At 44.7% G+C, this 23,118-nt stretch overlaps 1 protein-coding gene across 1 annotated transcript in view; it reads right to left on the bottom strand.

Annotated features, from left to right (window-relative positions):
- Positions 1-22,499, bottom strand: part of ELOVL2 (ELOVL fatty acid elongase 2) — a 50,451-nt gene extending 27,952 nt beyond the window's left edge. The window contains exon 1 of the mRNA XM_061146218.1: positions 22,449-22,499. Coding sequence (XP_061002201.1) covers positions 22,449-22,451 — 3 coding nt within the window. The 5' untranslated portion in view covers positions 22,452-22,499. The remainder of the gene's footprint in view (positions 1-22,448) is intronic.
- Positions 22,500-23,118: the final 619 nt, after the last annotated feature.

Genomic DNA, 23,118 nt, shown 5'->3' with positions numbered 1-23,118 from the left:
AAGATCCCACATGCTGCAAAGCAACTAATAAACCCATGGGCCCCAACTACTGAGCCCATGCTCTGGAGCCCGGGAGCCACAACTACTGCAGCCCAGGCGCCCTAGAGCCCACGCTCTGCAACGAGAGAGGCCACCACGGGGAGAAGCCCACACATGCCAACTAGAGAGTCGCCCCCGCTCGCCACGACTAGAGGAAAGCCTGCACAGCCAAATAAATAGACAGTTTTTAAAAAATAAACATACTTAAAAAAAAAAAAAGAAAAATCCCGCCATTTGTGACAACATGCGTGGACGTTGAGGGCATGATGCTGGGTGAACAAATAAGTCAGACAGAGAAAAAAACAAATACCACATGATCTCACTTATGTGTGGAATTTGAAAGAAAACCAAAAAACCAGACTGAGATACAGGGAACAGATCGGTGGTTGCCAGAGGTGGGGGCTGGGAGGTGGGAAGGGGGTCAAAAGGTCAAAAGGGGGTCAAATAACTTTCAGTTATTAAAAAAAACGTAAGTCCCAGCGATGCAAAGCACAGCCTGGTGACTACAGTTAACAATACTGTATTGACACCGCCGTGTGTAAAAGAGACGGCTCGTGGGGAGCCGCCTTACAGCACAGGACGCCCAGCTCAGGGCTCTGTGATGACCTGGATGAGCGGCTGGGGGGAGTGGGAGGGAGGGGAGATGTGTGTACTTATGGCTGGTGGCTGGGCTGCCCCGGTGGCTCAGACGGTAAAGAATCCCCCTGCACTGCAGGAGACACGGGTTCGAGCCCTGGGTCGGGAAGATCCCTGGAGAAGGAAATGGCAAAACCCACTCCAGTAGCCTTGCTGGAGAATCTCGTGGACAGAGGAGCCTGGTGGGCTACAGTCCATTGGGTCGCAGAGAGTCAGACATGACTGAGCCACTGTGGCTGATTCACACGGTTGTAAAACACAAACTAACACAGCACTGTGAAGCAATTACACTCCAATTTAAAAAATAATGACAATACTGTAGTGAATGTTTGCAAGTTGCTAAGAGAGTTGACCTTAAAAATTATCGTCACAAGAAAAAAATGGCAACTGTTCATGTTAACTAGACCTCCTGGGTGTTCATTTTGCAACATGTACGAATACCAAATCATTATACTGTCCACCTGAAACAAAAGAAAAAACACGAAATTCCATTTAAATCTCTTAGAAAGACAGCCTTCCAGGAAGAGCTGCCGCTTTGCTGTGATTTGAAGGATTCCAGGACATCGTCTAGACGAAGAGGAAGGAGCAGCAAGCACCCCGAGACACAACTCACCTGGGAGATGCTTGTGGCCAGGGCCCTTGGCGACCTTTCTGACAGACGGAAGGAAAGCCAGCCCGGGAAGGTCAGAAACCTGGAAACAATTACCTCTTTGGTTCTGGGTTCTTTAAAACAATTATTGAGGATGCAGTCTAAACAGACAAGGATGAAATGGCATCAAAGCACAAATCCGAGTTCCCACCAGGTCAGGAAAAGGTAAGCCAAAGTACAGAGTCGGGGCAGCGTCAGTCACCCAGGACGAACTCTGAGCAAAGGATGAGAGTGGAGCCTGGGTACCGAGTTCGCAGCTGCACTCCAGGTCCTATGCATGGAAACGCAGGCGGATGAATGGATAAATACACTGTGATATAGCCTACAATGAAATACTACTCTGCAACATTAAGGAATGAACTATTGATGCAAACACATGTGGATGAATCTCAAAATTATGATGTTGCGTTAAAGAAGCTAGACCAAAAAAAAAAAAACAACACAGCTTCCATTTACACGAAATTCCAGAAAATAAAAAAATTATCTGTGTGACACAAAATCAGTGGTTGCCCAGGGTGGCAGGAGAGAGGAGCAGAATAGTCTTCAAAAATGAGAGGGAAACAGGAACATTTTCATATATATATGTGAGAGAATTTGTAGCAGCAGAACTATACTCCAAGGTGTGCTAAGGGTGTTGTTCTTTAGGAAAAACAAATCTAGTGAGAAATGTTCCATATGGAAATTAGCATTTACAGAAAAGAATAAAGAGCATCCGAAATGTCTCTACCTGATCACAGAGCCTCAACCCAGAGCCAGCTGACCTCCGCCCACCTGACCACGTGACCTGCCACGCCTCCACCCCCGGAGCAGTGCTGGGGGTCACCCAGATGATGTCCTGCACCCACCCTTGTCCTACTGCCAGGAGGGACACCACCTGGAGGTAGGGACCCTTCAGAGACCACCCATCGATATTACATCATCCTTCATTTTCACTCTACCTGAAGTACTGTATCACTCTTTAAGACGGTATAAAAGGAAGTTTGGGCACATCATCATAGATTTTTTTTTTAAAGCTTTCACTGAACACAACTAAAAATGTTCCATGCTCTAATGATCATGCTCTTGAAATGTGCTTTGATTGTAATCAAGGCTTCCCAGGTGGCGGTAGTGGTAAAGGACCTGCCTGTCAATGCAGGAGACGTAAGAGACGCACGTTGGATCCCTGGGTTGGGAAGGTCCCCTACAGGAGGGCACGGCAACCCACGGGCAAACCCCAGTATTCCTCCCTGGAGAATCTCCATGGACAGAGGAGCCGGGCAGGCATGGGGTCGCGAAGAGTCAGACACGACAGAGGTGACTGAGCAAAACACCAAGTATTTCACTGCATATTCTACTCTATGAAACTCAAACTCGCTGTATACTGTGAGCTTGTAACTGTACACTGGTTATGTGACCATACATCTCACAGGCAGTTTAGTAATTACCTGTCTCCACAAACCCATTAGACAGCATCTGCACCATGGAAACAGAAATAAAATCACTTTTCCTTATATTTGTTGTATCTGAATACAATATTCTGAAAGCGGCCTACTGAGGGAAGAATGCAGAGAAACTGGTGGTCCCTTTTGATCAGGATACTGTATTTCTAGGAAAGTATCAGAAGACTGCATTCACACTCAACTCCAGTTAGTCACTGTCAACAAACATTTCCAGGTATGGCTCATGTTGTGTGTGTGCATGCTCAGTCGTGTCCAATTCTTTGCGACTCCATGGACTGTAGCCCGCCAGGCTCCTCTGTCCATGGGATTTTAAAGGCAAGAGTACTAGAACAGGTTGCCATTATGTTTCATGTTGCTGCTGCTAAGCCACTTCAGTCGTGTCTGACTCTGTGCGACCCCATGGACAGCAGCCCACCAGGCTCCCCCGTCCCTGGGATTCTCCAGGCAAGAATGCTGGAGTGGGGTGCCATTTCCTTCTCCAATGCATGAAAGTGAAAAGTGAAAGTGAAGTTGCTCAGTCGTGTCAGACTCTCAGTGACCCCATGGACTGCAGCCTACCAGGCTCCTCCATCCATGGGGTTTTCCAGGAAAGAGTACTGGAGTGGGGTGCCATTGCCTTCTCCATATGTTGCATGTTAACTGGTATCAAATTCAAGCTTTACCCATTCTATACTTACGCAACTGATTTTTTTTTTTACTTGAATGTAATTTAGACCTTTATCCCTTTTGAATTTATCTTCATTTTCAGCCCCACCTTGTACTCTGAAGATTATCCAAACTCCAAATATTTATTTTCCCTTTGGGCTTAGTCACTTTTAAAATGCTGGCACCTTTATTCAAATTACTAATTGAAACAAGTGGCATAGTCTGCGTGTTAAGGACTGAATGCTTGTTTCTCTCATATTTGTATGTTGAAGCCTCTCCCCCAATGACAGGGCCTTTCGGAGATAATTAGATTTTGATGACCTGATGAGGGTGGGTCTTCATGATCGGATTAATGCCCTAATTATATTAGGTTCCCCTGCCAGTCATTTTGCAAGTTATGGCCTTCTCTCCAAGAACAAGGAAAGAAAACTGACATTATTTCTTTTATAATATTCTGGTCTCATTAAAAGATATTGTTAAATAACTTGCCTTAATTTCAAGTGTATAAAATGAAATCTGCTATACAGAAAAAGAGTCAATCTCACAGTTAGAAAATACAGCCATTCAGGGATTCAATACTGGGTATGTGAGGAGCCAGGAAAGATGCTAAGGCTGCGATGCAAGATATTTGCAATGATTACTACAACTCCTATTTCCCCAGGAAGTTATGAGTGAAAACCAAACTCCTTGGAGATTTAGCCCAAGGCCAGATAGTTGTATTCAGGACACCTTGGAACGGTACCAGCTTCTGTGTTTGGGGACATGGGGAAGAATGAGGCTCTTTCACAATTAACAGCAGTGATGAAAGGAGATTCTGTTTGTATGTGCTCTGGTTATCAAGTGCTGACCAGAGGGGAGGCAGGTTGGCTGTTCTGCAAGTACAAGTGCTATCCTTCCCAAAGTGAGAACAAAGCAAAGCTTTTAATGGTTTCTTGTAAAAGACATGAGCCAGACTTTATTTCTAATTTTTAAGTGATAATCACACCTTTGTCTTCTACCTATTTATCCATCTATATTCTATTTCTATATGGTCTAAAAATATCTACAGGGACTTCCCTGGCAGTCCAGTGGTTAGGACTTTGCCTTCCAACACAGGATCCCTGGTCAGGGGGCTAAGATCCCACATGCCTCAGGCCCCAAAAAAATCAAAACTTAAAACAGAAACAACATTGTAGCAAATTTAATAAAGACTTTAAAAATGGGTCCACATAAAAAAGAAAAAAAAACAAACCTTAAAAACAATACCCACAGCATTTCAGTAAATTCATGGTAACATCAAAAGATGTGTACTGCTCATCCTAAGAGACAATCTATGAGTCACATGGATACACTATATTATATTCTCCTTTTTCCAAGCTATAAAAACCAACCAATAGTGGGAGTTACTGAGCAATCCAGAATCCCTCCCTGCAGAATGAAATCCTTATCACATCCTCTTTGTTTCAAATATTAGTGATAGTGACAGTTGCTTCACACTGCCCTGTGTAAAGCCTTTTCTAAAAGGTAAAGGAAAAATCATACCTTTTCCTTAACATTTTAATCCAGATGTCAAATCAAACTGAGCACCATTAGCAGGCTCTAAGAGGAAAAGAAGTCATGCAAAGGCAAAATGCAGTCTGAGCTGTATGTGAAGAAAAAAAAAAGGCTTTTTTTGATGGTCACCTGATATTTATGATGGCATCAGAATTTCACACACTGATTTTAGGTACCTCATGTTATTCTGAGCACCTTCTGGGATGTCACCCTAATTAATCAATCAACATTCAATCATCAGGCCAACACTGTCTCCCAAAACACTGGGCTGAGGATAAAAACAAGACAACTCTACGGGGGGTGTGGAGAGAAGAGAGCAGTGAGAAGTACTGTCTATTTGACGGATGAGATAAGGCAGAAGATAAAATGATTACAACCATACATCATGCGTGGCTAAGCCAACTGTCTCTGCCAAGATACTATGTCAAAATAAAGAAAATTACATAAATGTAAGTCTCTGACCCCGTATTTTTTAAAACAGCATTGCATCACAAATCTCTCCTAGTTCTTCCCGAGCTATTGTTTTGAATCCTGTTAGATGAGCACTTTTATGAAATATTGCCATCCTTAATCTTTTCTATTTTAGCCTCATGGCATGGGGTATCTTAGTTCCCAGAACACCTCAGTCCCCTGCAGTGGAAACGTCTTAACCACTGGATCACCAGAGAAGGCTCACTATCCTTAATCTTATTGACAAGTCATTTCTATTCAGTGGAGAATAGAAGGTATTTTGCAGTGTGTTTTCTCAATTTTCTTTAAAGTGCTGAACAACAGATGCTTCAAGCCCTCCTCTGCGGTCCCCACCCTCTATCTCTGCTTCCAACTAAGGCAGCCGTCTCCTTCTTTGCCTATATAAGAATTTTGAAGCTACTACTGGAGATCAACATAAAGCATAGTGATTTACTTTATTAGATAACTAAATAAAAATATTTTTAGCTTCATATATGGTGCCAGTGTCTGAAGTATGTTGGCCCAACGGGTAATTTGGAAATGAACTGGGCAGACAGGAACGAACAGTGAAACTGAATCTACAGCCTTTCAGATGAACACTGAGTAGTTTCTTTGGCAAGCTGGGTAACTTCACTCATTTTCATTCAGTAATTTTTTAGTTTAACTTCATGCAAGCAAGGTCTTTTGAATGCTTATCTGCCATGTAATTTTTAATAGAGTAGAAGAAATATTTTAAAGTGAATACATGCCTGAAGAAGTGAAAGTTGCTTAGTCGTGTCTGACTCTTTGTGACCCCATGGACTGTACAGTCCATGGAATCCTCCAGGCCAGAATACTGGAGTGGGTAACCGTTCCCTTCTCCAGGGGATCTTCTCAACCCAGCTAAAGCAGCTATAAAAGGCACACAGTGTTTTCCCTCCCAGTCTTTAAAAGAGAAAAGATAAATTCAGTAATGCTAAGGGGTACCACCTCTGGGCAGTAGAAGTGGGGGTGAGCAACATTCCAGAGTTCTATTTAGGAAGGTATTGGATGCAGCCCGGTTTTCAGGAAGATTGTGTGAGCACGTGCACTTCACTAGTGACCTCACTTGATTCTAGTTGTTTCTGGTTATTTCTCAAGTTGTGGCCCAACTTAGTCTCTAGAGACTTAGAGACAGAAAAAGTTCCCTGGTCTGACTGTGTGAAAATGGGTGTTGGGTTTAGATAAATGCGCAAAGTCAAAGGAGGAGATGTTAGGGGTTTTTTTTTTGCCTTTTTAAAAAAAAAAAAAAAAGAAAGTCTGATCAACTAATTTGCGTGGCTTTTAAACAGCCCCAGGGCTGAAAATGGAAAGACCACTGCAGCCAGCAGCAGGCAAAAAGGTCAGAAGACGCCGGCTGGGCTGCGAGCTTCAGCTGCGCAGCACGTGGTGGGAAATCCTTAGCAATCCTTCTCGGCTGTAACACGAGGGACCAGCCAACTCTTCCACTTTAATCCTGGACTCGGGTTAGGTGTTATATTACAGATCTCTGGGACAGCCACCAAGCAGCTGATTCTTAAATAGCAAGTCTCCTTGGCTTCTTCACCAGACAAGCTAGAAATTGTGGGGAAATGGAAGCAGTTTATTTTCTCCACGTCCAGTGTCTCACTAAAATAGAGCTCTTAAGTCCACCAGGACATGCAGCATGAGGTAGCTGCTGCTAACAATCAAAGGGAAAACCTTACAACACACACATGCTTTCCCGGGTTCTCTCTTCCCTCTGAGTGAGGAGGAGTTCGATTTTCACTTAACTGTTTATAAGCCTAAATGTTAGTCACTCAGTCGTGCCCGACTCTCTGTGACCCAATGGACTGTGGCCCACCAGGTTCCTCTGTCTATGGGATTTTCCAGGCAAGGATACTGGAGTGGTTTTTCATTTCCTTCTTCAGGGGATCTTCCCAACCCAGGGATCGAACCTGGGTCTCCTGTACTGCAGGCAGATTCTTCACCGACTGAGCTACCAGGGACTTATTCTAGCTTGCTATTCCTTCAATCTCAAGAATTTCCTAATAGAGTCACTTAAATATGTTCACAGACAAAGCTATGTAACTCCATGACAGCAATGGTTATTTTAGCTTAGGATAAAATCTTTTAGAATAAAACATATTCATGTCAGTCTCATAAGGGTAACTTGCATGCACTTGCAGAGTGTCAGAATGTAGGACTAACTAGATGTTGAGTGAAGTCGCTCAGTTGTGTCCGACTCTTTGCAACCCCATGGACGATAGCCTACCAGGCTCCGCAGTCCATGGGATTTTCCAGGCAAGAATACTGGAGTGGGCTGCCATTTCCTTCTCCAGGGGATCTTCCCAACCCAGGGATCGACCCGGGTCTCCTGCATTGCAGACAGACGCTTTACCATCTGAGCCACCACGTTACACACATATTAATTAAAGCTCCCAGGAGAAGCTTTCCTAGTTCAGTGGAATCTCTTAAAGGAGATGCCCACACATTGATGACTGCTTCCCTATAAAGTCAGCAATCATTTTAATGTGGCAGAAAGCACTGGAACACGAGTTAAGGGACCCAGTTCTTGCCCGGACACTGGCACCAACAAGTACCCTGGCTGTGAACCTCATTTACATAATATGGGGGAAAAAATCAAGGCATCTAATTCAACTTTGCAGCCAAAGTCGGAAATGCTTGATTTCCACAGTAATTCTGATAGAAACTTACCCAGCCTACTGAAAAACCTCTAGAGACACACTTCTCACTGCTTGGCAAGGTAGCACAGTCTATTTTTAGAATGTTTCTCATTTTTAGGAAACCATTCCTTATTTTGGGTTAAAAATCTTTCTCCATCCAACAGTTACCCACCAGTCCTAGTTCTCTCCTCTAAACTCACACACGACCAGGCCCATTTTCCTCTCACCCGAGAGCCCTGAACATACTTGACATTTCACACCAAGCCGTCACTTCTTCCAAAAGCCTCAGTAAACTCCCCTACCCCTGCTCTCCCTCCTCACTTAGTTGTCTGGCCTTCCCTGCTCCCCTTCTTCCCTCCTCCCACAAGCATTAATTCATAAACTATTAAGACACCCGTCCACACATGTGACAGGCATTCTCGACCCTCGCTTTCTCAGCCTTCTCTTCTGGATTTATTCCAGTTAGTCTGTCAATATCTTTGTAAAATACAGGGCCTTCAGAAGTGAACATTTTCAGAATGTGGTAGAACTATTACCTCTAACTGTGAATACAAGTAACCAATTTCCATTGATATAACCAATTCCTTTTGCCCGTGCCTAAAAACTTCCCCCAATACTATCCCTCCAAATGGGCCGAATTTGGACTTTTGTTGGGGAGAATCTACCGACATGGATTTCTCTTCTCTTCCATCAGCCAAATGATGACTATAGAGCTTCTTTATGCTTAGTCTCTTTGGGGCTTTGGTTTTGCTTTAGATTTGGATGTAGCACTTTAACTCTGTAATAGAATGAAAGAGCTTCTTGCCCTAGAATGCTACACACCTCCCTTGCGGTGGCTGCTCTGATAAGCTCCTGCTTGATTTAACTTTACATTTATCTGACTCTTCAGTTTGGCCACTTTTTATAGATTTTACTCTTGGCAAGAAGCTGGTGGCAACAAACGCTGATCTGTGCTAGAATGGCTTCAGCCCAGAGTAACTATTTCCATCAGCAGAGAACTGTCTACAAGTTGTAAAAATGGGTGTAGGTTCTCTTTTCCTCTTTTCTTTTCACTTATTGACTGGTTCATAGAGAAAGCATTACATTCTCCTTCATTCGTTACCTACAGCTCTCAGGAAGCAAGCTTTTTTTTTAAAAAAAAATGTTTTTGAATTTTAAAACAATCAAGGAACTCCTAATTTCAGAATTACCTCCAATGTCACTGATTTCTTCATTATAGAAACTAGATGATAATGGTCTTCCCAGGTGGCCTAGTGGTAAAGAATCTGCCTGCCAACATAAGAGACATGGGTTTGATCCCTGGGTTGGGAAGATCCCCTGGAGGAGGATACAGCAACCCACTCCAGTATTCTTGCCTGGGAAATCCCATGAACAGAGGAGCCTGGTGGGCTACAGTCCATAGGGCCGCAGAGAGTCAGACATGACTGAGCACACACACAGATAATAATAACTTGCAATAATAAATGAAAATAGGATGTATTTATCAGGAATCTGCTGTTGTATTTATTGGGCCTATTAGATACTATTATCTCACTTAATTCTTGCAGCTACTCTATAAAATAGGTCTTTTCACCTCTTTCAACAGAGCAGGAAAGTGAAGCTTTGAGAAGTAAAGCAACTTGTCTAACTTCCATGAGCTGATAAGTGACGAGCCACTACCCTCCGCCCAGAGGAATGCCGTGCCTTCTTGCCACCCACTCTGCTGGTGATTATGTTTAGCCAATCCTGGGTCTGGTGTGCACGGGGGTTATGCTAAAGGAGACAGCAGGGCGCTCAGGGTGGTTCCTTTGGAAAGAATGGGAGTTTTATAAGGGTTCAGTCTTGGTTCTGACCCTAAGTAGCTGTATAACCTTGGGCAAAATGATTATCTGGGAGTAACATCTCTGCTGTCTATAAAATAAGTACCCTAACTTATGTGAAGCTTAGAGGATGTCATATCTGTGAAAGCACCTACGATGGGCCTGCGCACGAAGCAGACGCTTGACAGGTGTTCATTCATTCCCTGCATTTCCAGGCCCCCACTGAGCAGCACGTTGTCATGTCTGTGTCTCCTCTTCCGTCATCACCCTTGGATCATCTACAGGGAGTGACGTCATAGGAGAAATGTCCCTTCTTGAATTTAGGTTTATCTCAACAGTGATGTCTTTTTTAAAAAAAAATTTTTTTTAGATGGTATCTTTTTCAAAAAATTAGAAGAGGAAGTGCAGTAGCGTAAAAAGGAGAGTAACGAAATTCCAGTTTGAGTTATAACACGGGAAGAGGACCCAAGGGATCTTCAACATGAACATTCACAGGGACAGCGCTGCCTAAGTTAGCAGTCAGAGACAGTGGACAGCTGCTGTGTGCAGGCGTTCAGAGCCCGCGCCCACGGCCTCCTGCAAGGACACACCCGTCTCTCCCCAGCCTGCCTCGGTTTCCCTGTCTGCTAAAAGGAGGTGTTGGTACCAACTCCCAGGCCTGCCCCGAGGATGGGTCAACACAGGAAAGGTTCCCCTAAGAGTTCCTGGAGCTCTGGCTTACTAAGTGTGATCAGCTGCTATTGTTGGTGTTTGGCTATTGTCTCTCTATGGCGCTTGGGAAAACACCCTTCTTCCTCTGATGAATGTTGAGAACAACAAACACGCCCGTCTACAGCCTATCCTTTAGTTCTCTAAAACTGCATGGTGACCGAGTCTGACCCTGTAAGGTCTTTCTTTCAGAGTTGGTTCCACCAGCCAGAAAGGATGGACTAGGGTCTGAGAAAACAGAAGACCATCCTGTCTTGCGGCTCATCTGTCCTACCTGCGCTATTCATATCAGATCTCTAATGCAGATCCCACGTCCATTTTCAACTTAGGAAAAAAACATAAAGGCACAAAAACGTAAAAAGAGCAAAATAAGTATCACATGTTAAAACTATCACATTTGTTTCAAATCTTTTAAAATTAATTCAATATTTACCGAATACACCTGGCAGGTGCTGGGAACAGAGAAATAAAACATAATTGATAAAGTCGTCCTTCCCTTTGTATGCCTCCCTGACCCTGTGTCCCTTGTTCCTTCCTCAGATATAACCACTCCAATAGTCTTGATAAGGCCTTCTTGTCCATTTTATATATATATATATATATATATATATACACACACAGATATTCAAACAAAAATAGCATTGCTTTTGTACATTTTAAGGGTGCATATAAATTATACTTGATTTTTGCAGCTTGATCTATTCCAGTTCACTCACTGTAACTGCTGTTACATATGAATATTCTATAACCTTATGCATTATAGGTTTTTTAGGCTTTATAGGTTATTTCCAGTTTGGGGGCTATTACAAATAATGATGCTTTATACAAGTCTCCTTGTGTTCATAAGTGAGACTTTCTCTGGGAATTGCTATGCTGTTTATTAAAATCTCTAATTTTGGTAAAAACTACCATAGTGCTCTAAGAAAAGTTATAGGATTTGCTACTGTCAGCATTTTTAAGTTTTCATCAAGTTCATGGGTGTTGCTTGGCTTTAATTTGCATTTCCTTATTACTGCTGCGGTTGTGCATGTCTTTCCATGTTTATTGACTTGTGGTTTCCTCTGCAGTGAGCTGCCGTTAATAATGGCTGCCTCATCTGTGTTTCTAACAGGTTGCTTATCCGTTGTTTGCATTTATGTGTGCATGCTCAGTCATGTCCGATTATTTGCAATCCCATGGACTGTAGCTCACCACGATCCTCTGTCCATGAGATTTTGCAGGAAAGAATACTGGAGTGGGTTGCCCTTTCCTCCTCTAGGGGATCTTCCCGACCCAGGGATTGAATCCGTATCTCCTGTGTCTTCTGCATTGGTAGGTGGATTCTTTACCACTGAGCCATCTGGGAAGCCTTTCATCTACTGATTATATAAAAGTCATCTATATAACCATCTATACTCTTACACAGATGGCAAATACCTTCTCCTGGTCTGTTGCTTGTTTTTTAAATCTCTGCCTAATAGTGTCTTCTGCCATGTCAAAATTTAACATCTTGATGTGATCAAACCTGTCACTTTTTATGGTTTGTGAGTTTTCAGTCTTGCTGAAATTACCATGGGTAGCAGCAAAGTCAATTACTATAATGAAACAAGTGATGGTGGAAGAATGAGATGCAGGTATAGAGTGGGCTTGAATCCTCAAACCACCATGTACTCGTCATAGGACTCTGAATAAAACAACCGGAGTCTGTTTCCTCTTGCTGGACACATCTGTCCATTTATCCAGCAAGTATTCTTTGGGTGTCTGTTGCACACTGGCACCGTCCTAGTGTGGAAATTGCAGTGGTAAGCAAGATGTATAAAGTTCGTGCCCTTACAGACCTTATACTGCAGTGGGGAAGGCAGATGATGAGCTAAGCAATTAACCTACAACCGAGATGCTGTGAACATGTTCTGTGAATTGAAAAGCATACAAACATGTGGTATTATGATTATCACTATGAACGACATTGTGGAAAGTTCTTTGAAGGTTGCTCACACACTGAAGGTATAATTATCCTTAAAAAAAAAGAGAGAGAATGAATCTTACAAGGCAAAATAATTCTACTAGGTAGGAAAGGGTTTTATGCTCCAGGGCATCACGGACTTTGACTAGCAACCCGGAGACTTCCCTCCGCATGGTTCAAAGTCCTCCTCCAGCCTTGCCTGGACCAGTCCTCTAAGCAACAACTTCATGCCAGGCAGATGGGTCTATCCCCTGCCCACGACACATCCAACGAGTCTTCGACTTTTCCCATCTGATCTTAGCCTCTTCTAACACTGTCCTCTCCTAGATCATGAAAAGTAATAAGCCCCATATTGTCCACCTATTTAGTTTGGTTTTACACATACACTAAAATTTCTAATCAATTTCCACTACTAAACTGATAGGGAAAAAATAGGGAAAGCAGCAGTAAATATATAAAATCATGTATATCATATATATATGATATATTCTTTCCTCATGATTTGCAATACAACATACAAATCTGAGAATCAGCTATATTTAGGGTTTTAGTATGTGAAGTAATGACAATCTGGTGGCAAAGGCAGAGTGTGGAAGGTTTGTTTTCTTGTACATTTGTAAGGGTTAAGGCATTAGATTAAGCACAATTAAGAGGCTCAAGACAGGCAATTTGATGTGGGCAGTTGGGCAAATAGCTGAAGTTTAATCTGATTATGTCACCCTCTTAGAAGGTTCTAAAGTGGTACTTCAAATCCATTAAACAATTTTCAGAATACATCCAGTTATGTGACTGCATCTGCAGGTGAGAATCATTCAGTGAGAAAAACTGCTCTGAAATGAGAACACAGTTTAGCTTTTCATTTTTCACTATTTAACAGAACTCACGCAGCCTAAAGAAAAGGACAGAGAATAAAGTCTTTATCACTTTTTCATTCTCTCTAGAAAAAGTCCTGAATGCTAACACTAAAATCTCAGAAATATGAAAAACTTTTTAATGTAAATATATCAATCAAGTTAGATTTTAAAAAGATCTCTATCCCAGGCACAGAGAAAATGAAGGTTTGTAAATATGAATATGATGAAGGTTCTGTGGCAACAGCCACCAGTTTTGAGTACTTAATCTCGGCTAGCTTATATATTATCTTACTTGATCTAATAGTCACCTTATGTTACTATATATATTTTATAGATGAGACAAATGGAGTAAAGAATTGAACCTAGGAGTGTGTGGTGAAAGAGTTGTTTTCAAAAGTTGACAACATGAAAATAAGAAAACTAACACACTGAACTAGCCCCCTCATAACCTCCTTATCCAGGCTCTTCCAGCCCCAGCTGTTATGGAAACCAGCTTAATCTTCCCAAACAATGCTTTCATCATTTGACTCTCCATTCCAAAACCTGGTTTACAAAATCTAGAAGACACTTCCCAGCCTCAGATTCAAGACTCTTCAAAATCTGGCTCCATTCATCCCGTAATCCCCTTGGTCTCTAACCTTCCAACTCAACTCTTTTTTTGAGCACCTATTCTGTGCTAGGCTCGGCAAAGATGTGTCCTTGTCCACAAGCTGCTCGTAGCATATAGCTTTTACTCAAATGTACTTGTTACTGCTTTCTGCTTCCTTACCAAGTTATATCCCTAGATGGAATGTTCAATTCTACCTTCCTCCTTTTTCCTACCTACTAAAATCCAACCTACTCAAGATCCGGCATTGACCCCAACTCATGGTCATACACTAACCAGCTTTGCTAGAAAGTGTCCCTCGTTCCTTGAGAACTCCATCTAGAACACTAGCTTCCACATTCGTGTACATGGGATTCCGAGCGAACAGATTCCACAGCCCATCATTCAGATTCTGAGTCCGCATGTGTGGCTTCACCAAGTCTGGGGATGTACATTTAAAATTCCTGCTCCTTCCACCCACGCTAGCTCTCCGATGACGGGTTTGATGTTTCTCCTTCTCACTGGATTGCCTCCTCTTCTGAGCATGCTGGTGTCACAGACTCAATCTTGACCTCAGCTTTATCAACCCTGATGGTTTCCGGCTCTTCAGTTACCAGCCGCCTCCTGGTCCTGACCACATTCTTGGCCTGATATTGATGCAAACATGCCTTGCACTGCAGGGTTTAGACTTTTTTTTAAAAATAACACAACTAATCACCTTATCATGTAAGTCTTATTGGATAAAATGTTACACAGACATAAAGCACATTTACTGGCCTGAGTGACTAGACATCTCAGCTGCTGACTTGTTCATACGCTCCTGCTGGAGGACACGAGTCCCCTGCTGCACGACTGACTTCCTGAAGCAGGAACTGTCTTTCCCATGGAAACTGACAGTGCACACTAACTGTCACACTGCCTGTTACTGACCATGTGCCAGATGAATGAAGCGGCGGGCACACCTGCCCAAAGGTTCACTGAGGCAGGTACTGCCACGTCTCCTTGGTATCCATTTTAAAGAACACGGTACTCAACGTAGAGAACATTTCTCTTTCCATCAAAAGAAAAATTAATGCAATTCCAAAAATTAATGCAATTCTATCAATTCCGAAGTGTGCACCAAGGACTTACGACTATGACAGACACCTGTTCTATCTTACACAAAGCAAGCACCACTAAGATCAGTGTTCTTTTCAGAAATCTGTTACAACAGGGATAAATCCACTTACTTTTAAACTGTAAAGAGAAAAAAGATTTATGGTACAGTCATGACGTCCCTGGAGGCTCAGATGGTAAAGCGTCTGCCTACAATGCGGGAGACCCGAGTTCGATCCCTGGGTGGGGAAGATCCTCTGGAGAAGGAAATGGCAACCCACTCCAGTACTCATGCCTGGAAAATCCCATGGATGGAGGAGCCTGGTAGGCTACAGTCCATGGGGTCGCAAAGAGTCAGACACGATGGAGTGACTTCACACACACACACACAAAGCTAATTTACAAAAAACCACAGAAACATTTTAGTAGGAGAGGCAGGATCTTTAAGGGGTCAAGGTAATCACCACACCGCTGTTGAATGAACAGGGTAGTGAAGGCAACGTGCTTTGAGTTTGAAACAGATTTTAGGCAGTAAATCCCAAGATGATTTGTGACACATGCCATTTCTTTTTAGCAATCGAATAGCTTATAAGAGGCCAAAGGACAGGAATGCTTTCCTTGAATATACAAAGAACTAACAACTCTCCATCCCATGGAGAAAAGGGATGTGAAATAGCCTCCAGGTACAATTCTGAAAGCAGAGTGTTTTGCGGACAACCCAAGACACCCACTCTCGGGCATAACTTCACATTATATATATATATATACATATATATATATAACATGACATTAAAACAGTCATGAAATCTGCATTTCCAAAAATCAAGGAAGCTGCTGGCCCCAAGAGAGGGCGTCTTCCCTGTAGGAAAGCCTTTGAGAAGGTCGAAGCTCAGCGGCCCTCCTTCCCATGGTGCCTGCAGAGCCCTGCACGGACCCCCAGAGGCAGAGAGGAGAGTCGCTCTCAGGCTGAGCCCTCGGGAAAACTCCAAGTGGCCTCACTGATTTTTGTCTTATGCACACCTTCTGATTTCTTCTTGAAAGGCGCGAGTTAATTTTTAATCTAACTCTTCAGCATAATGGTCAACAAACTTTTTGAACCTGGTCAAAAAATAAAAATAAAAATTACGGTCTCCCCAAGTTGCCATAGCATCTATTATTAAACTCAAAGATTCTAGTAACCAAATTCTACTAAGCCTTATAGAAAAATCAGTACTTTACATTTTTTAAGTATTGGCAATAAACCCAAATGGTGAACTCTCATTATGAACCAAAACTTCCAGTGCGGAGCTGCTGTTGGTCTGAGTGATGTCTCAATACTGCAATCATTCTACGCAAAAACAGACTTTACTTCCTTTGTAAACTAATTACCTACTATTCAGGTGTCATACTAGTTAGTAGATTATGCACATATGTCGCTATGATCACCTCCATTTAAGATGACTTTCCCTTATATGCTCCATTTCCATACAAATGAAACAGACTTTTAGGTTTTATATATATTCATTACTTTTCAATGTATGTGTGTATGTGTGTCTCTATCCATCTACCTACCTATTCTTATAATTTATGAGAAAGAAATTACATGGGGAAGTCATTCTGATGTTTCCCTTCTCATCTATAGTAACGAGAAACAGCTCTTCTTTCATCATATTTGTATCAGAAGAGTACATTTGCACTGGTTCTAGGATAAGGCTATAAGGATTAGCAAAAGAAGTGACATTTTTGGAGTCAGAAGGCTTGTGCCTGGTTTTGTTACCTGTAGTATGCGATCCTGAGTAAATCATTTATCTTGTTTGAAACTCAATTTTCTCACCTGTAAATTGGTAGAGTCTACAGGTCTTGTCTCTCTCAAAAGTCTTTTGTGAGGCTTCAAAACAGATAATGTGTGTAAAAATGCATTAAAAAACCTTACTGATTAATAACTATAAAGTATTACCATACTTGTAGTGCATTGAAGTGATAACGCAAAGCCAAAAAAAGGCAACATATGTAAAGTAAAAGTAATTATTTAGTAAATTTATGAATAATAGCTTTGTTTATATTACTATTAAACTATTCATTTTTAAAGAACTAAATGCTATAATTATAGATTTCATTATGTAAAAACAATATAACCTGGCCTGGTCTACAAATTATGAAATGCAAACAGAATTACGGAAATGCATACACATTTTGATTTCAATAAGAACTTATGAAATTACAGGTATCCCTATTTAGAAATAACGACCTAACCTTCCACAAATATAACGATTATGAAGTATAATACAAATGTGGGAAAACAAACACATGATCGTTTACTAATGAGTCACTCGGACTGTGCCTTGGTGAAGCATCTATATGACCCAAACACGCCGAAACGGAATGGTGGTGATTTTAAACGCATTGAGAGACGGTCCTTTGAAGGAAGTTACTGTGGATACGTCTGCAAAGCAAAAGTTCATTTCCCAATTCGTCCTCTGCAGGGGGGAAATGGGACGTAAGGAGACAGGCGCACTGCTCGGAGAGCCAGCGGAACCCGCCCGCACTTGGTCGACAGTTGCTCAGCATTCACCGACCGTCAGGGGTTAGGCTCGGAGCCTGAGCTACATCACTGAGAACGCAGACTCCTGCCCTTGCAAAGCTCGCCTTCTCGTAGGAAGGACGAGAAAGCACAGAAAGAAGGATCAGAAGGTTCCCAGGGCTATGTAAATGAGTAAATTATAAAGTTACAGTGTTACGGGGAAAAAAACAGAGAGCCGTAAGGAGAGCAGGCTCCGGTTTAAAGTAGTGATGTTAGGGTGAGCCCAACTAAGAAGGTGTTAGGGGGACAACAACACAGCTCGCAGGGAAACACCCAGCCAGAGAGAAAGGCCAGTGCGAAGGCCCCATTTGCTTCTAACAAAATCATCTTGTGAAAATGAGAGGAACCCATTTTGCTGATGAGTAAACAGTGCCCCAGAGTAACCTGGTCAAGGGCACAGAGCTGGTCCACGACAGACCCGGGACGAGAGGCCAGGGCTCCTGGCTCCCGATGCAGGCCTTCCTTGAGGTGCGCTCACTCACCAGGCGGAGGGAAGGGCCCTGCCCGCCCCGAGCACTGAGAAACGCACGGTGTCCTCACTGATGCGCCGGTTGCCGCTACCATTATTAATCGGGTCCATCGACAGTTCTTAGAAAGGAGATAAAGCTGAAAAATAATTTCCTTTTCGCTTCCTGTGGTTGATATTTCTCCTCCCTCTACCTGTGCGGCTTTTCTTGGGTGGTCCATTTCAGTATCATATTATCAGTTAAAGTAAGTATATTCCTTTGGATATTTGATAAAGGAAAGATGTTCAACACGGAAAGAAGCGATCAAATAGAAAGCATTTGTGACTCATGATGAAAAACAGCCAGTGAAGGAATGGGGAATGTGTGGAGGCTGGTGGTTTGGAGACAGAGGCAGGATGGAGGAAGGGAAGCAGGGGGCTGGGGAGGTGGGAGGGAGAGAAAACACTAGGACGAGAGCCCCCAGCAATGAGCTACATGAAAATGATGATGAAAGAACAAACTTCAAGTTAAAAAACAATCAGACGACGAGAGAGGAAACCTGGAGAAGAAGCAATAGTGGAAAAGGGGCTGGAGAGAGTGAAAGATATTTTCAAGTTAAAATATGAGATTCGACGATAAACAACACAGAGGAGAGAGAGAGAGTAAGAATCAGATTTCTGACACCGTAGATGCCGGAGCTGGTGGAATTACTAACAGCAAGAGGGACCAGAGGCGCCTCTGAAAGGCGAGTAGCTCTCTTTCGGTAACGCTGGGTTTAAGGTGGCAGGGAGGTTCTCACGAGTGGAAAGGGCCCAGCAGATAAGAGGTACACTTGGAAGGTGTGGATCATCCCAGAGCCATTCTGTCTAATACAGTAACCTCGATCTCAAACCACGTGTGGCTGTTGAGAAACTGTGATGAGGCTGAACCGAACAAGTTCCAAGCATAAAACACACACCAGATTTTAAAGATTTCATATGGAAAAAAAAAAAAAGAAAAAAAGGACCCAATGTTTCCTACACTTACTACATGTTGAAATACTATTTTTGTGAATTAGGTTAAAAATATGTTAAAAATTAATTTCACCTGTCTCTACTTTTTAAAGTGACTACTAGAAAATTTTAAATCACACATGTGGCCTGCATATTTTTCCTGGAAGGCATGGATACAGAGCAATACTAGGAATGTTTTAGGACCACATAAGGGGAAGAGAATTCTGAGAAGAATCACAGACATCATTTAGAAGGGTCTCAACTGCAAACACATTCGAGAAAGAAAAAAACATGTCATTGTAACAGTTAACATTTACTGAACACTCGCAGCACTAAATGAGTCACATCAAGTGCATTAGCTTATTTGGTCCTCAAACCACCTTATGAAATAACATTAGCATCTTTTTTCACAGAAGAAAAAGCTGAGGCCAAGAACAGTTAATCTGCCCAAGGTCACAGTTAAATGCTGTGCTGGAATTCAAACCCAAAGTTGAGTCCTCGCCTCTGGTTCCAAATTGCTACATCAACCCCAGAACAATTGACATTCTGCTACTAAATTGTTAAATTTTAAATGGCTGTATTTAAACTAGCAATTTATTATAATGGTTCATTGTTAAGAGTTGGTGAAATACCAGCAATGCGCTAATTCCAAGGTTAAGAAAAAATACAAGTGAGTAAATTTGTAACTTCAGAATCATGGGAAATTACTGATGTTGACACACTTTGGCTAAGGAGCCTAAAGAAGAGCTTCCAGTGTGACTTCCTGCCTCCAGGCAAGGGCTACTCCTAACACCCAAACCTGATGAGTTAGGGGGTACGCAGCCGGCTGTCCAAGGGAGGTGATTCTGGACGCAACTCTGAGCAGAAGGGCCCTGCCTCCTGAAGATGACTAGATAGACAAGGTGATCCATGTAAAGGTTTAACACTCTGTTTCAGACTATGGACACACCTGAAACTCCCAAACTGTGATTAACATGTTTTGAAGGGATCAATTATAACTCAACTTAAAAAAAAAAAACAAACACACACGTCTTGAAGGGAGCTAAAATTGCAGGCTTTTGTTGGAGAACCAAAAAGTAAGCTTACCCAACTGGATACGTTAAAAATGGATTTGCTACTCTTTGGAAGAAAAGAAAAAAAAAAATGGCTTGATATTTTGACTGGAGTCACACATAGCAAAATCTCCTACAAATATCAACTTGCATAAAAATGAGATGTCTTACATTTGGTTTGGTTGGTTGCTTGTTTTTAATTACAAAGAAAATTTTCTTTCCTTTTTATCTCTAATTTTTTACTACCTATCTGGATAAGACAGTAGTCAGAACCAGAAACTTATACAATGATGGCTAAAATCACATCATTTACGGAAACTTTACCAGGTAGACTTTATAAAGCAGTTTGGCTCAGATTATAAAAGCATACTTTCCCAGGCTTTAAACAAAGGATTACCATAAATTTATACTCTGGAAGTGGAAAAAAGGGAACTTAAAAGAAAAATGGGTTTTGGAGTAAGATGAATTAGCAGAGACACCTTGAGAGACTGTTCATGTTGGACTTGGATCCAGAGGGGTGTCTCTGAACCGAACCACTACCTTATAGACCCTGAACTTTCACACACTCTGCATCATTTTTTTCCCCCAAGTGGGAAGACTTGGATTTGGACATCTACAAGAGAAATAATTCTCCTCTGAAGACCCAAAGTTTCTGAAAAATGCTTGTCTTCAGGCAGTATCAGCTTGTGCTTTATTCTGGCTTTTTTAGGTTCCCATGACTCTTCCATTCAGTTAAGGAGACTTTCTTGCACTTTTCCCTTACTCGTTGTAATTCATAATAATTTGGAGCAAAGGTTCAGGCTCCGAAGGACACAGCCAGTTAGCCCCCAAGACGCTTTGTCCACCCAGGTGCCAAGCTGCCAAAAGGATGGCCAACTCTACTCATCAAGGGCCACCACACCGAGTCCCTCGTCCAAGAGCATGTCTCCTCTCAACACCACCTGTGATTCTCATCATTACAACTGTTAATTGGATAGATAATCCTATAGTCCCGCTACTGCTTCTCATTTCTACATTAGCATCGGTATGCTCCTTTACTGGGCTAATTTTTTCAGTTTACGGAGCACTGGCGATTCGCCAGGCATCGGTGCAGGTACCAGGAATAGAGCAGAGAACAAAATGACAAAATAAATAATAAATAAACTGCCCTACTGAAACGGACAGTCTGGTGGGGAACATATTCAATAAAGTCCAGAAACTAAATAGAGAGTGTGTTAAACAACAGAGATGCTCAAGGCGGAAAAAAAATGAAGCCGACTAGGCTCATACGAACTGCGGTGAGTGGGGTGGGAAAGACTGGATTTTTAGGAAGAGTGGCCAAAAAAGAAGGCTCCTCCGTCCACAGGCAGATTGCGTGTGCCCGAAAGGGGAGAAGGGGGACAAAAATCCAGGACTGACTGGTGTCAGCTGGAGCGGGGTGGGGGGGGGGGGGGGGCGCAGGAGATGCGCGTTCTTTTAACGAGCCCTGAAGTGGGGAGAGGGGGACCATCTGGGAGGGAGGAGAAAAGCAAAGATAGAACAGGGGCCACCGAGGGTATACGCGACTTCACATTTTGCCCGGGACTCTGAGCTCCGCACACACTTTCCTTTTTTTTGGAGTCACGGAATCAGGCTCTGCCGCCGACACTCTCGGGCGATGCCTGGGTCAGGGACACGCGGGGACACACGCACACACAACACACACGCCCCTTTCTCTCCGGGAACAGAGCCTAAGATCCAGCAGAAAGCCTCGTAAACTGGGAGATGAGCCGGAGCCTGCGGAGACAGCGGTTGCGGGGGGGAAAGAACGGAGCAGAGAGGCCCGCTCAGCCCGGTCCACAACGGGACACCCCGCCCCGACCCCGCCGTGCAAACCCGGGGAGGACGCGCGCAGACACACCCCCGGCGCTTGCAGGCGCCGTGCAGGCGGGAATTCAACCGTTAGCGCCCCGGAGCCGGCGTGGGTCCCGCGGCGGGGCCGATCCCGCGCCGAGCAGGGCGCCGTCCCCCGGGCCGGACTGGGCCGGGAGCGGGGAGCGGCCGCCGCGGGACGAGGGGGGCGGCGCGGCGGGCACGTGCATGCAATAGGGGGCTGGACGCGGCGGCGGGCGCCCGGAGGGGCCGGGCGGGACCGCGGAGCCGGCGACCCGGCGGGCCCGGGCGCGGCCCGCGCGCCCCTCGACCCCAAACGTCCGCCGCCCCCTCCCCAGGCCCGCGCGGCCCGGCCCGCCGACAGCGACGGGTTCCAGCGGCCGAATCCGCAGCCCCCCGCGCCGCCGCCGCCGCCGGCCGCTCGGCCCCCTTCCCGTCCCGCGCGTCGGTGGCGGAGAGCAGGAAGGGGCGGCGGCGGCGGAGGCTGGCGGCGCGCAGCGCCCACTCACCATGGCTGGCGGCTCGGCGACCCCGGCGGCCGGCGGTGCGCTGTCCAGGGTAGCCGGCGTCTCTCTGCCCGCGCTCCCGCCGCGCGCGCCCGCCGCCCCGCCCCCGCCCCCGCCCGCCGCGCGCGCCCGCCACCCCGCCCCCTCGGGCTCGCGCGCGCGCCCCCGGCCGCAGGGCCGTTTCGGGCGCCCGCCGCGCCCCGCCCCCGCCCCTCGCCTGGGCTTCGCAGAATGCCGCGCGCCGGGGTCGGCGGGGGAGGGGCCCGCGGGCCTGGCGCCGGCGCCCCCCACCCGCCACCGGCGCCCCCTGCCGGTCGGGCGGCGATGTGCAGGCCCGGCTCCCCCCAACAAACACACACATACACGCCGGCGCCCCCTGCCGGCCGGGCGGCGAGGTGCAGGCCCCGCGGGCGCCCGCTGTGTTCGGCCGCTCAACGTTCGCGGAGGCTCGGCCAGGACCCCAGGCATCGCCTGCCCCCTGTACTCGGGTCTCCCCTCAGCCGCCCGGAGACTGCGAGCGCCGCCCATCTGGGGGAAGAGGGGGCTGCAGGGGGCCAGGACGTCGTCCTTCTCTGACTCGGCTCTGGGGCTTTCAAACACAGGTTAAAGGCCGATAAAGGCTCCCACTCGGGATGCAGGATCACCCTGCATTTTGCAGGATGCAGCGGTCAGA

This window comes from Dama dama, chromosome 7, assembly GCF_033118175.1.
Source record: "Dama dama isolate Ldn47 chromosome 7, ASM3311817v1, whole genome shotgun sequence".
Taxonomy (NCBI): Eukaryota; Metazoa; Chordata; class Mammalia; order Artiodactyla; family Cervidae; genus Dama; species Dama dama.
The sequence above is the reverse complement of the archived record's forward strand: the minus strand, read 5'-3'. Positions and strand labels throughout refer to the sequence as shown.